General features: G+C 47.0%; 1 protein-coding gene across 4 annotated transcripts in view; it reads right to left on the bottom strand.

Annotated features, from left to right (window-relative positions):
• The window catches only part of OSBP2 (oxysterol binding protein 2), a 413,576-nt gene that overhangs the window by 206,504 nt on the left and 191,416 nt on the right, over positions 1-15,656 (bottom strand). For all 4 annotated transcript variants that reach the window (XM_073676416.1, XM_073676415.1, XM_073676418.1 and 1 more), the window contains one exon: positions 5,037-5,229. In XM_073676416.1, coding sequence (XP_073532517.1) covers positions 5,037-5,229 — 193 coding nt within the window. The remainder of the gene's footprint in view (positions 1-5,036; positions 5,230-15,656) is intronic.

Here is a 15,656-nt window from a genome sequence, read left to right as displayed (position 1 = left end):
TTGTAGTAGTATTGCTCCCACTGAGCTTCTGCTGTTTCTTCCTGTGACTGTTTCTTGTCTCTACTCTCCTTGACTGACTAACCCTGCTTCAGCCCCGGGTTTATATAGGGGAAGGTCTTCCCCTCCCAAGACTGGGCAGGAGGTGTGGCATGCACAGGATCCCTGGCCAAGAGACCTCCCACCTGCTCTCAGACATAACATTGCTTGTTACTGTGGAAACCAGACCCCTGGGGTGCCACAAATGCAGTTTCGCAACCAATTTTTATTCATTTGTTTTTGCCTAAATTAATTTAAAAAACAGCAAGTGGTTCAAAAAATCCTGCTGTTATGTGTATATAGCGCCTACACAGACCTATGTGTATCCATGGTTACAGACTACAAACAAGCCTAGTGTAGTCTGATCCAGCAGTTTAGTCCTTCTGACTAATAGGAATCTAAAAGCTATACATGTATATTGATTAACTGCTCATCTTGATGCTGTTTTTATAGAAGGGGTTATCTTGCATAAATGGGTTGCCCTATCTTTTAAATGGGTAGAATTGCAATGTGCTTGTAAAAACAAACAGCTTTACTATTTACCACTCCCCCGTCTCAAGAATAGAGGGATTTTTTATTTTATAGTTTATGGCTTGATCCCTAGGTTACCAGCCACCTCTGCAGTCTATTATACAGGTGGCAGTCTCCTAGGCAAGGAGCACAGCACTTGCAATTTCTTTGCTATACAGCTTGCAAGCGGTGCTCTGAAGCAGACTCGATCGCTGGATTCGGCATGCTTCAGTGGCCTTGTGTACCTCCAATGTTATAGAGGCAAAACTGCCTCATATAACAGCATCAGAGAGAGCTTAATTTGAGCTACAAGCAGATCCATGTCATTCAATCATCAGGAATGCACTACTCCCTGCAAACAGGAAGAGGGGAGGCAGGGGAGCGGTGCGCTCCTGAAGAAGAATAATGCAATGAGCCCTATCAACAGCCCCTTCATTATATGCAGGGACAGACAGGCCCTTTACCAGCCACTATAACAATGAAACATTATTTGGGTTAATAAAATGCATTGAAAGAGTGCTTTTTACTTAAAAAGCTTTTTTTTTTTTTTTTTTCCAGGCTCGGTTCTTAATTTTAAAAAATTGCCCGATAATGACCTACTGGTTCCGAGACCCTCAACACTGCCCTAATGGTCAGTCTACCCCTGGTTGTAATCTGAAGTTTGTAGCAGCAAAATGTTAATAATCACATTTTAATTACCAACATTCAACTAAAAAAATTCTTGCATCGGTCCTTTCAAAGCATAATGACTAGTGATGAGCGAATATGCCTCATTAACTCTTTCGGCTGCTCACCGAGTATTTTGCCGTGCTCGGGGTTTCATTCATTGTCGCTGCAACTGAAAGTGTCACGGCTGTTTGACAGCCGTGACACATGCAGGCAAACAGGCTATCTCTGCATGTGTCACAGCTGTCAAACAGTAGTGACAGTTGCAGGCGCGGCAACAATGTATGAAACCCCGAGCACGTCAAAATACTCGGCGAGCACCCGAGCATGCTCGCCGAAAGAGTTATGAGGCATATTCACTCATCACTAATAATGACCTTAGAGTTATAATCAACTGAAGCAGCTACTGAAAACAAGGGCAGAAGAGGGGCATGTGTCCACATTTTACAAAGAAAATGTGCCTGTTTAATAAAATAAATAAATGAATGAAAAGAAGAATAAGTTCAATTTTGTATTAAAAGTTTACCTAGACCTATTTTATTTCTTCTAATATATGAGAGATCATGAACCGCCCTGCACATCGGTGAGGTCTAAGTCCTGAGACCCCCACTGATTGGTCAAAACTCTTGTAAGATGTGCGCTGCTCGAGAAGCGGGAGTGCTCTACTCCTGCACAAGTGCACACAGAGGAGTGTACCAGGTAATAGGCTATTTGTGAGCTCTGACAATGCTCTGTGAGCGCGCGTACTCGTGTAGGAGCAGAGCACTCCCGCTTCTCGAGCAGCACACATCTAATAAGTGTTTTCAGTGATCAGTAAGGGTCTCAGGACCTTCACCCACATCGATCCGCAGAGTGTTAGAAGCACTGTCATATAGTTCAAATATTAAAATAGTGTAGGTACCCTTTAAATCTAAATAGCTTTTCTTTTATTTACACAATTTCCAATTGTGAGCCAACATGCATTAAATAGGTTTTGCCACTATATTAGGTGATGCTAATACTTACAAATTGTAAGTGTTATTTTTAGGATTAGTGCTCCTGAAAGTCAAGGGGCCATAGCACTTAGCAAACATATACAGTAATATTATCAACCAATGACTGTGCAGTGAACTACAGTACAACATGGCCTCTAGTGAATGGGGCTGTGCTGCAGTTCTGCACGAGTCTAGCCCTCCAAAATTAATTAAAGGGAACCATTTATGAAATTCATGCTGCCCAAACCATAGGCAGCAGGAATCTGACATTGACTGCGTTATTACAGCTGTGTGGGTTTTACTCTGAATTTCTGCAACGTTTCAGAGAAAATATCCGTCGCAACGCCAGTTGGGGACTATGTGTATCAAAAAACTTATCCAAGATATTGATCCTGGTGGCTTTTCTACGCTCCACTCTCCCAGAATGACAAGTCTATACATAGGGAGAGATTTGTCAGTCTAGGGGAGCACAGCAGGGACAAGCCGGCGGTGGACTGACCTCTTGGATTAGTTATCCAATAGGAATTTTGAACACAAGCCTTTAGTCATTCACTAGATCTAAAAGTCTCTGCTTCAGCAAAATCTGTAAATTGTGTAAAAAGTAATGTTTTCTCAAAAGGCAAAAGCCCACTAGAGGCAGAGCTTGCTGTTGCTTTAGGACCTATGTTATATAGAACGGCAGCTCAGATTACAGCCATACAAGCTGTGCAGAGCCACCTTTTCACAAACATAACAGTGAACCAGTCAAGAGAAATTTCTTCCAGTCATCCCTACTACAAGAAGTGGGAGAACTCATGCTCTGGGCACTTCTATCCCAACCATGTACCATGTAAAGTGTGGGGTATGTACTGTACATCCTCTATGAAGAGTTTAAATTATGTTCACTATTTTGCTATGTAACTGCAATGACGTCCATGTGGTCAGAATGATTTTCTATGACAATTATCTGCTTACTGCTTCTAATTTAGATTACTGGAGGGTAGAACTTGGTGCTCCTGGTCTCTTATTGGAGCCAGAGTAATGGGATCTGCTCCTGTAGCTGCCAGTCGCCTTATAGACAGTTTGCAGAAAGGAGGAGTCTTGTTATATTTTTCACACATTGGATTGCAAATTGGGGCAGAACATAATAAAAAAGAAGATTTTAAAATGGAAGCCATCATCAGAATATGACCTATTGTTTATGTCAGGCTTTTGTGTTAAAATGATTTTTTTTTTTTACTTTGACAATGTTTTTTTCTGTATCACAATTCTTATTAAAAAAAATGAGTAATCCTGAAAATTTGAAACTGGCCACTTGAGGTTTTTTAGACTAATACTCCCTGTCCTTTCAGGAAGAGTGTAACGGGTCTGGGAGGTGGAACCTCTGAGCTACTATACAAAGGGGCAGTCCTTGTAAGGAAGCGGGTGGCTCCCAGGGAAAGCGAGCAGGCAGTCACGTCAAGTGACAGGGATAGTCTCTGGGTAGAAGGGCAGGAGGTCACGGCAAGTGACGGGGACAGTCTCTTGACAGGCGGGTGGTCACGGCAAGTGACAGCAGGATAAGAGTCTCTAGACAGGCGGGTGGTCACGGCAAGTGACAGCAGGGTAAGAGTCTCTCGACAGGCAGGTGGTCATGGCAAGTGACAGCAGGATAAGAGTCTCTGGACAGACAGGTGGTAACGGCAAGTGAAAGCAGGGTAAGAGTCTCTGGACAGGCAGGTGGTCACAGCAAGTGACGGCTAAGCCTCCAGGTAGGCTAACAGGCGGGTAGTAGGTGAGCGCTCCCAGGTGGGCGGGTAAGAGTCTCTGGCCAGGATGGCAGGCAGGTATCAGGCAGGTATCTGGCAGGTGCTTCCTGGTCCACGGGCGGACTGATCCATAGACAAACTGGCAGGTGCTGGTAGGCAGACTGTCGGACCGCAGGATTGCAAGCAGGTAGACAGGTATCAGGCAGGTATCTGGCAGGTACTTCCTGGTCTGCAGGCGGACTGATCCATAGACAGACTGGCAGATGCTGGTAGGCAGACTGTCGGACCGCAGGATTGCAAGCAGGTAGACAGCACTGGAAAACAAGCTGGCAACGGGACCTGAGGGCTGAAGCAGAGTTGAAAGGCTTTGCAACAACATTGCTCGGGCACCTCCATTTTGGAGGAGGTGCCTTATATATGGTGAGATCCTCTGGCCATTGGCTGGGGACTCCTTAGGACGGCGCGCGCGTCCCCTTTAAGAGAGGGAGCGCACGCGCGCCCTAAGCACAGTGACCGGGAAGCAGCGCACGCTGCCAGCAGAGCGGGAGGAGGACACCGGGCACGGAGCGGAGAGGTGAGGGGAACGGCGTCCCTGCCTAGCAGGAGGCAGGGACGCCGACGCTACAAAGAGTTTTCAGCAGGGTCTAATCAGAGACAGAATTACAATGACAAGTAACATCTCTATACCCAGCTGATAGCACAGGATCCACCAATCACAATAGGTGACGTCACAGCTGACCTCTTCCTTCTGTACAATAAATGATAACATCTCTATACACTATTATGGCTATGTACATGTGTTGTTTCTTGGAACAACAGGAACTTAGAGTCTAAACAAGCCCCAGTGACCAATGTGAAAATTGCAAGATTTCTAGTTTTCATTTTTAATATGGATTGTGATATGGAAAAAAAAATGACTAAAAAAAAGTATAGTTAACACAAAACCCTGATTTAAACAATAGGTCATTTTCTGATGATAACTTCCCAGTAAATGTTACAATTTGCTTTTTTTAGTCTATTACTACTTCTAGTTTTCCTTTAAATGCCCTGGTTCATTAGGATTTTCTACTTTATTGTTTCGCTGAGTAGTTGTGTTCAGACAACAGCTGTGATGCAAATTTACCTGAGTTGGGAATTCCTGTAGAATTAGACGTCAGACCTTGTGGTCCTCGGCAGGCTCTTTCAAGGCTATTATGCTGCTTTGCTAGCTGCTCAATGGTCTCCTCCAAATGGACTCTCTGCTCACGCTCATATTGCAAAGCACGATGCCATTTACGACTATGGGATTCTGCTAATTCCAAGAAATCCCGGCATGCCTTTAAGAAAGGAAAAAAAGACAAGGAAAGAAAAGCAGTGATCTATTTGACAAAAAGCACAGTGTAATAACTTCTTTCTAATGGTTTATTCTCAATTATTAAATCTTCTAAGTTATGGAAAAGGCAACCGTTTTACATTACACATGTCAGAGGTCTGGCGGACAAAACGGGCTATAAAAGGAATGGTCACTGGGATTTTTTTTTTCAATTGTTAACATTTCTTACATTATACCAGGCCTGGATAAAGGTCAAATAGTCTTTCAGTTCATATAAAAACTTCCTTCTGTGCAGATAACAACTAATAGATAAATGAATATTTAGATCAGGGGTTTCAGACTCGGTTGGGTAAATGGGTCGAGCGTAAAAAGAATTACAAGTCGACGTGTCGTATTCCTTGCGGAACGAGGTGACATTTTCCACTGATACTATTTTTTTCTATATGACATTTTGATCACTTTTTATTATATTTTTTTGTGTGTCAGTTTATTATTTTATTAAAATGCTACATTTTTGGTGTGTCTTTTTATTTCTTTTTACAGTGCTCATTGTATGGGTTATGTTACAGTTTTATAGTTTGAGTCAATACCAAACGTGTGCTTTGTGTACTTTTGCTTTGATTTTAGTGGCAAAATATTTTTTCATACGTTATTTCTTTTTTATAACTTTTATTTTTTTTACTTATTCCTCATATGGGACTTTAGCTTTTATTTGCCTGATCACCCATCAGGCAAATAATTTCTGTAGTGCAGGATATTGGATGTCAGTTTTAGGCCATGGCCCCACTATCAGTATTTGGTCAGTATTCGGTCAGTATTTTTTCTCAGCAGTGGGAGCCAAAACCAGGAGTGGGTGATAAATGCAGAATTGGTGACTTGTTTCCATTATACCTTTTCTCTGATTGTTCCTCACCTGGTTTTGACTCCCATTCCTGAGAAAAAATACTGACCAAATACTGATAGTGGGGCTGTGGCCTTATACTGACGCTTCGCCTATTAGATCCTGCCCATTGTATCGCCTTACAGGCCACCAATGCTGGCTGATCCGAAGGCCATTACTTGTCCTCAAGTTGCAGATGCAATTATCAGCATCCAGTGATTGCCAGGTGTCGATAGGCTTAAAGAGGGAGACCCTTCCCTCAAATAACCATCTAAAGACTGCTGTCACTATTTACAGCAGTATCTAAGGGGTTAAATGGCCATGATCGGTGCTAACGCCCATAGTGGCCGTTAAAGCAGGGTGTCAGCTATGATATACATCTGACACCCGCTGATGATGGTCATGGCTCCGCTGGTGAGGCAGCGCCATACATGGACGACGGTTTGCAGGAAGTTACCTGCAGTTGCACCGTAGATGTACACGGGAAGTGGTTACAAAATATCCTCCTCTCCATATTCACCTACCAGCAGCGATCCAGCAAAGTGGGAAAGAGATGCCCCCGCTCAGGCACCCTGCGCTATGACATACTGTGCTCCAGCGTGAGATCACTAAGGGGCGCTGGGGCGCTCCTCCTTTGCATATTCTCTGTTGTCCCAAGGATGTCTCAGGAGTTCAGGTGCCGTGCAGGTCACAGATGACACCCTCAGGGGCCACAGGTGTTTGAGACCTCGATTTAGATTAATGAAATGGGTAAATGAACATTTGCAGTGTATCAAAATGCTAAATCAACATAAATGGGCAAATAAAAAAACAACAGTAATAATAAAGTCACCCATTATGTATTTAGTTGGGAGCCATGGAAGAATTCTTAGATCCTGAGAATTGTAATCTGAAGAATCCTCTGATCCATTTTAATAGTGGGATGATGTCAAAAACAGGGGTCATTTCTAGACAGTTTTGCACGGACATGAGACTAATTTGGAGAAGTGCTGTAATGGGACCTCAAGAGCCTGGGCTGAATCTTAAAACTGGTGGAACGTCAGGGAATTTTAGTGTGCTAGGTGACATTCACCAGCTAATGAGCCACCATGTACCCTTCAGTCAGGAATTTGATAAATCCATGCCCTAATCTTCCAGGCTCTAGTCATTATAACAAGTGATCTGGGATACTTCTGCTGCGAGCAGTCGCTCATGTCCCGGCTTCTCGCAGCGGAAGTAGCCGCACAGGCAGCGGCGCTCCCCGGTCCTCACCAATACGATTCTGCTCCCCGGTCCTCACCAATACGCTTCGCTGATTGGTCGGGTGCGGAGACCGCGACCAATCAGTGATCTTGGCACAAAATTTAAACACCGCTGTGCTGATTGGTCGCAGCCGCTGCCCACGACCAATCACCGATTTGGGCGCCACATTTAAATAGCGGCCGCGACCAATCACCGATGTTGACGCCACATTTAAACACTGCTGTGCTGATTGGTCGCGGATGCCAGCCGCGACCAATCAGCGAGCTTGGCGCCAAATTTAAACAACGCTCTGCTGATTGTTCGCGGACGCCAGACGCGACCAATCAGCGAGATTGGCGCAAAATTTAAACAACGCTCTGCTGATTAGTCGCAACCACCGGCCGTGACCAATCAGCGATATTGGCGCAAAATTTAAACACCGCTCTGATGATTGGTCGCGGCCATGACCAATCACCATTATTGGCGCCAAATTTAAATACCGCTATGCTGATTGGTCGCGGCCGCCGGCTGCAACCAATCAGCATTATTGGCGCCAAATTTAAACACCGCTCTGCTGATTGTGCCCGGTCGGCCGCATACATATTCTAGAATACCCGATGCGTTAGAATCGGGCCACCATCTAGTTATAAATAAGAGACTTAACATTTTCCCAAAAGCCTTGGAGAATTGGGCATGAGCAAACATATGGGGTAAATCCCCTACTGATGTTCCACATGTCCAACCTTGACTAGAGATTGTGGGATTCAATTTGTGTAAGAGAGAGGGAGTATGGTACCAAAACAAAAGTAGCTTAGTTTGGTTTTCTCTGTAAGTATAACATATAGATGTATTGGCTGCATTTCTCCATATCAATTGCCAAATATAGGGAGAGAGATGTTCCCCCAAAAAATCCTCCCATTTATTAATGTAAGGATAATTCGGATGGTCATCTGGGGTGGGATTAAGTAAAATTTGAGAGATGTCTGATATCAGGCCCTTAGTTGAAACACCAGCTCTGCATAATCTTTCAAAAGGAGTAGGAAGGGAGACCCCCGTGGTTTAGTAAAGAGACTGCATGAAGTGTCTAATCTGCAGATATCGATAGTGAGAATTGGCAGCTGCTTATCCACTATATCCCCAAAGCAGAAGAGTTGTTTTATCAAACCATGGTTTGGTCTTGTTATTATTTAGACTGTCAGGCAACCTAGGATTAAACAAGAATGAGGTCAGAGGTGAGAGTTCAGAAATAAGTGGAATATGACATAAGTGGGCTGCCCAATAGTATTTGACAACATCAGAACACCTAAACCACCTCTTAATATACTCGCAAGTAGGATTTGATTTTTGATCCTATATCTTTTGTGGCCCCGGTAGAGGACACTCACTGGAAGGGTTTCAAACAGGTAGAGAAGCTTCAGGAGTGTGGTCATTTTGAGTGTGGAGATTCGTCCAAACCACGATAACGGGAGGCCATTCCACCTACCAAGTAGCCGCTTAAGTTCAGTGAATAGATGAGGATAATTTTGTTAATATAATGGTTTGTAACTAGATGTCAATCGTATCCCCTGGTATGTTAGTGAAGTATCTTTCCACCTATAGTTATAGTTTTATTTTAGTGAACTTACCATGTTTATCGGGACATTGAGAAGTAGAGCCTCTGTTTTCACTTTATACCGAAATGCCTCAATAAAGCATGTAAGTTAGGGAGAGTAATATGTAATTGTGATAATGTCAGTAAGACATCATCCACAAACAGGGATGATTTAAATTCCCTTTCCCTTATCACCACTCCATGAATGTTTGGGTCTAGGCATATGGCTGCAGCCAGCAGTTCTATACATAAAACAAAGAGTAGGGGGGTAAAAGACACCCCTGACGGGTGCCAATACGGACTAGGAAGGGTTGGAACAGTGCGTATGGAAGTTTAATAGACACTGAGGGTTTAGAATAAAGACTTCTCAAAGCTGTAATAAACGGTCCTGATAGTCCGAATTGGCTCAAAGTTTCAAACATGAATGGCCACCCTAGTTGGTCGAAAGCTTTTTCAGCGTCTAAACTTAGCAAAAGTGCCAAGATCTCCGTCTTGTTTATTATTTATAAGGTCTATTTTCTTGTATTATCCTCCCTGTCTGCAGGGAATAAATCCCATCTGATCCTTATGAACCAGATGAAGGAGCCAAGTTGATAGACGCAGGGCCAGTATTTTAGTGAATGTTTTTAGATAAGCATAGTAAAGCTATTGGTCTATAGTTGGTGCCAGTGGCGTACCGTCAATGGTGAAACTGCTATGGGGCCCATGAGCCAGGGGGGCACGTGAGCCGGGAGGGGCCTGAAGCAGCGGGGGAACGAGGAGGATAGGTGAGTATTGGAGGGGGGGTTGCGGCGGCGGAGGAGCGGGACACAGGCAGTAGCCACTAATGCAGCTACCACGTGTGCCCGCTGCTAAAGGGAAATTAACATTCCCTCTTCTCCACTCCCTTGGGCGTGGAGAAGAGGGAATATTTATTATCTTTAGTAGCGGGCACGGAGGAGCGCTGAGCCGCGTCTCCTGCTGACAGTGCCCGCTACTAAACAGAATGCATATTCACGCTTCGCCACACCCATAGTCGCGGCGTGGAGAGGAGTGATGTGCCGGCAGCAGCTCACCTCGGCATCTGAGAGCGCGCACTGCTCAGATGCCGACATGAGCTACAGGACGCAGCGCTGGAGCAGAGGTGAAGAAGAAAGGTGAGTATAAGTGGGGTTTTTTTTATGTGTAAAGTGATTGGGACACATAGACCAGGATTGGGGGTTGAGGGAGCCATGCAAACCAGGATTGTGGAGATGAGGGGCCCATGCATATCAGGATTGGAAAGATGAAGGGGGCCATGCATACCAGGATTGGGGATGATGAGTGGGCCATGCATACCAGGATTGGGGGGATGAGAGGGGGCCATGCATACCAGGATGGGGGGGGGATGAGCGGGCCATGCATACCAGGATTGGGGGGATGAGAGGGGCCATGCATACCAGGATTGGGGGGATGAGGGGGCCATGCATACCAGGATTGGGGGGATAAGGGGGCCATGCATACCAGGATTGGGGGGATGAGGGGACCATGCATACCAGGATGAGGGGGATGAGGGGCCATGCATACCAGGACTGGGAGGATGAGGGGGCCATGCATATCAGGAGTGGGTATGAGGGGGCCATGCATGCCAGGATTGGAGGATGAGGGGGGGCATGCGTACTAGGATTGGGGGATGAGGAGTGCCATACATACCAGGATTGGGGAATGAGGGGTACCATACATACCAGGATGGGGAAATTTACTAGTAGCTGCTGCATTTCCCACTCTAGGGTTATACTGGAGTCAATACGTTTTCCCAGTTTTTTGTAGTAAAATTAAGGGCCTCTGTTTATACTCGGGTCGACTTATTTAAAATATAAGGTATTTTTAAATCAGTGAGTACGTGGTGCCCATAATACGGCAGGACTGTGGGGTGCATCTATAATATAAGGCGGTATGCGTGTTTCTGTCTGAAGCCTCGATAGACTGCGCATGCGTGACGCACAGTCTGGCTCCAGAGAGAAGCACGCATCCATTGGGGGTTGAGGGGTACCACACATACCAGGATTGGGGGTGAGGGGTACCACGTATACCAGGATTGGGCGGTGAGCGGTACCACGCATACCAGGATTGGGGGTGAGGGGTGCCACACATACCAGGACTGGGGGGTGAGGGGTGCCACGCATACCAGGATTGGGGGGTGAGGGGTACCACGCATACCAGGATTGGTGGGTGAGGGGTACCACGCATACCAGGATTGGGGGTGAGGGGTACCACACATACCAGGATGGGGGGTGAGGGGTACCACGCATACCAGGATTGGGGGGTGAGGGGTACCACGCATACCAGGAATGGGGGGTGAGGGGTACCACGCATACCAGGATTGGGGGTGAGGGGTACCACGCATACCGGGATTGGGGGTGAGGGGTACCACGCATACCAGGATTGGGCAGTGAGGGGTGCCACGCATTCCAGGATTGGGGGGTGAGGGGACCATGCATACCAGGATTGGGGGGTGAGGGGTGCCACGCATACCAGGATTGGGGGGTGAGGGGTGCCACGCATATCAGGATTGGGGGGTGAGGGGTAACACGCATACCAGGATTGGGGGGTGAGGGGACCATGCATACCAGGATTGGGGGGTGAGGGGACCATGCATACCAGGATTGGGGGGTGAGGGGACCACGCATACCGGGATTGGGGATGAGGGGTGCCACGCATACCGGGCTTGGGGATGAGGGGTGCCACACATACAAGGATTGGGGATGAGGGGTGCCACGCATGCCGGGATTGGGGATGAGGGGTGCCAAGCATACCGGGATTGGGGATGAGGGATGGAGTGCCATGCATACCGGGATGAGGGATGGGGTACCATGCATACCAGGATGAGGGATACCATACACACCAGGATAGTGATGAGGGGTGCCATACATACCAGGATAGGGATGGGGGGTGCCACGCATACCGGGGTGAGGGGTGCCATGCATACTGGGATTGGGGGTGAGGAGTGCCACGCATACTGGGATTGGGGGTGAGGGGTGCCACGCATACCGGGACTGGGGGTGAGGGGTAACAAGCATACCGGGATTGGGGATGAGGGGTGCCAGGCATACTGGGATTGGGGATGAGGAGTGCCATGCATACCAGGATTGGGGATGAGGGGTGCCACGCATACCGGGATTGGGAATGAGGGATGGAGTGCCATGCATACCAGGATGAGGGATACCATACACACCAGGATAGGGATGAGGGATGGGGTACCATGCATACCAGGATGAGGGATACCATACACACCAGGATAAGGATGAGGGGTGCCACGCATACCAGGATTGGGGGTGAGGGGTGCCACGCATACCGGGATTGGGGGTGAGGGGTGCCACGCATACCGGGATGAGGAGTGCTACGCATACCGGGATTGGAGGTGAGGGGTGCCACGCATACTGGGATTGGGAGTGAGGGATAGGGTGCCATGCATACCAGGATGAGGGATACCATACACACCAGGATAGGGATGAGGGGTGCCACGTATACCAGGATTGGGGGTGAGGGGTGCCACGCATACCAGGATTGGGGGTGAGGGGTGCCACGCATACCAGGATTGGGGGTGAGGGGTACCACGCATACCAGGATTGGATGGTGGGGACAGGATGGGGGCAGCACAAATGCAAGGAGGGGGGCAGCACATACCAGCATGGGAGACCATATACCAATAAAAATGCTCGCCACCCGGGCGTAGAACGGGTTCAATAGCTAGTTATACTATATGGGGGCTGCATTTTACCCTATGGGGTAATATACTGTATGGAGGACTATGGGGAGTGCATTATATTCTATAGAGAACCATGGGAAGTTCATTATACTATATGGAGGATTATGGGGGGGCACATTATACTATATGGAGGATTATGGGGGGCGCATTATACTATACGGAGGATTATGGGGGGCGCATTATACTATTTGGAAGACTATGTGGGGGGCCATTATACTGTATGAAATCAATTATACGGTGTGAAGGTTTGTGTGGGGTCCATAATACTGTTTGGAGGGCTGTGTGGGGCCATTATACTGTTTGGAGGGCTAGTAGGGGCCATTATACTGTATGGAGGGCTGTATGGGAGTCACAGTTGGGGAATTATACTGTATTAGGGTCACCATACTTTGCCTTGGGTGTTGAAGTGGGGTACAATAGGGTCATTATACTGTTCATGTGGAGGCTAATGTGGAGGAATGCACCATATGGGTATCATACTGTGTTTGGTGGGCACTTTTATTGGCATCATACTTTATGGGGCAATGAAATAGGAATCTAGGACTTCAGCAGGAGGAAAATTACTAAGTTAAGGCTGGAAAGTTGTGAGATCTGCTCTTCTGTGACACAGACAAATATGTTTTGTTTTGTTTTTTGGAGGGGGGCAATTAGAGCTTCTGCTATGGAGCCCCATGATTTCTATGTACGCCCCTGGTTGGTGCAGTCTAAGGGGTCTTTTCCTGGTTTTGGAATGAGAGTAATATATGAGTGTAACATAGTGGGGGTATTGGAGAACCTGTAAGGAAGTCATTGAATAAAATAGTTAAATGGGGGCTAGGAATGTTTTATAATATAAATAAGTCAGTCCATCTGGACCGATTTCCAGTTAGGAAGTGATTTGAGTACCACATCTATTTCTTCTTGGGTGATTTCTTTGTTAAGGGAAGCTATGGCCTCCTCGGGAAGGGTGGGAAGTCTACACCACTGAAGGAAGGTTTGGATAATTTCTCTTTGGCAGATGGGTTGACGTCAAGTGAATAAAGTTTGGATAGATAATTGTGGAAAATCTTAGCAATCTCAGTAGGGTCATAAAGGGTTACCACCTTTCTATCCTTGAGTGCATATATAGATCATTTCCCAGTATCTTTTCTAAGTTGCCTTGCCAGAAGAGAGTGAGATTTATTCCCTCTTTTATAATATTTTTGTCTTCTATAAAGTAGTAGCTTTTCTGTTTTAAAAATAGCAAGATCCTTCAATTGTGAACGGATTGTGACAATATCTCTAGCAATTCTTTTGGATGGGGCTATAATCAATTTATCTTCTAGAGTTTTTACTTGATCAGTTAATAAGTTCAACTGAAGTGCTCTATCTTTTTTAATGAGAGATCCTAAAGCTATGCAATTTCCCCTAAGAACAGCCTTATGTGCTTCCCAGATGGAGGAAAATTGAGGAACCGAATCCTTGTTGGTCTCAAAGTATTCAACTATTCCTTTTTCTAGTTCATATTTATAGATTGCTTTTTAGAGGAGAATTTCATTAATCCTCCAGTGGCATGTCTTTATCCTAGCTGATGCTTGATTTAGGGTAAGTGTCACAGGTGCGTGGTCTGACCATGAGATCACACCAATACATTACATAGTATAATTGGGATATCTCTATATGATCCCTGAAGTATAATATATTCACCCTCAGGGTCAGTAATCACTTGGGTCTATGCCTTATAGCTAAAATGATACATAACCAAAAATAATTGATGGTATCTCCACAGAGGTATTGCATCTCACCCAGAGGTGTGGTACCCCACTCTCAGGTAAGGAGGGAGTACTACCCGGGACCCACCCACCTGCATCTGACGCGCCCCCTGGGCCATATTCGTTAGTGGGAATATCCGGAGCCGGATCAGATGGGGGTTGTAGTCTTCCGAGTGGCTGTGACCCGGTCCGTGCCCAGGGTGTCAAACTCAGTTGTATGTGGCAGTCCTACAGATGTTATAAGTTCTTAATGTCGACTACGCCACCCGTTGTGTTGCGGTCACTATGGCCGCCGCTGCAGCAGGGTCCGCTGAGGCTGATGGTGTAGGTGCAGCGCTTGATGGTATAACCCCCAACGGGTGGGGTATAGCCTCAGGGGATCAGGTGCAGAGGATGGGAGTTGTGGTGGTACAGTGTAGACGGCAATCAGAGACAGAGTCGGGTTCTGCAGTTTAGGATGTTTTACTCACTGCTGATGTTCTGGTCACTCCAGCTTCGAGTGACCTCCCGAGCCGTGCTGCGTCCACCAGGTTCTGGATCCGGCCAACTCCCAAATAAGTCCGGAGCGTGACCCTGAGCTCTCCTTCAGTCCTTTCTCTGGCCGTCCCCACTATTGATCCACCCAGGTCCAGCTCCCTCGGGCCTTCTGTTGGGACACCCTTGGCCTTGGGTTCCCTGACCCTCCTCGTGGTATGCCTTCGTGGTGGATGTGGTGGGTGACCGTGGCAAACGCTGCCCACGGTCTCCGGTCTCTGGCTGGGGAATGTTTTTACCCCCACCAGCTTGGGTTCCGGTACCCTGATGCCGACTCTTCACCCGGGGATTTAGTTTGGGGTCTTAGAGTCCTTTTCTTCTGTGCCTCTGAGTCTCTCTCTCTCTCCTCTCTCACTCTGGGTCTCTCTTCTCCTCTGCTCCTGACTTTCTCTCTGCAACTGACCCTGTTCTTAGTTGGTGCCCACCTTATATACACCCTCTATGTGTGAGCTCAGGCGACCAGCACCCAATGAGCTCCTATCTTTACTCAGGCTGCTCCCCCTATCTGCCCCTACACTACTTGGGATGTTCCACCCCCCTCCCACTCCAGCCAGGAACAGACTCGGTCGTACCTGCACATTTCTAAGTGGGAGTACCGTCGGTCTGCTCCTCGGAAATGGGATGTGTGTAGTGCATGCAGCCTACCGAGCTCAGATCCACACTCCTTCCTTACCCGGGAGTGGAATATCACACCTCTGGATTGAGGTGCAATACCCCTGTAGCAGCCGAATCCTCAGGGTGCTACACA

Source organism: Phyllobates terribilis, unplaced genomic scaffold (assembly GCF_046119375.1).
Source record: "Phyllobates terribilis strain yellow unplaced genomic scaffold, ASM4611937v1 Scaffold_1__5_contigs__length_1240528914, whole genome shotgun sequence".
In the NCBI taxonomy this organism is placed as follows: Eukaryota; Metazoa; Chordata; class Amphibia; order Anura; family Dendrobatidae; genus Phyllobates; species Phyllobates terribilis.
The sequence above is the reverse complement of the archived record's forward strand: the minus strand, read 5'-3'. Positions and strand labels throughout refer to the sequence as shown.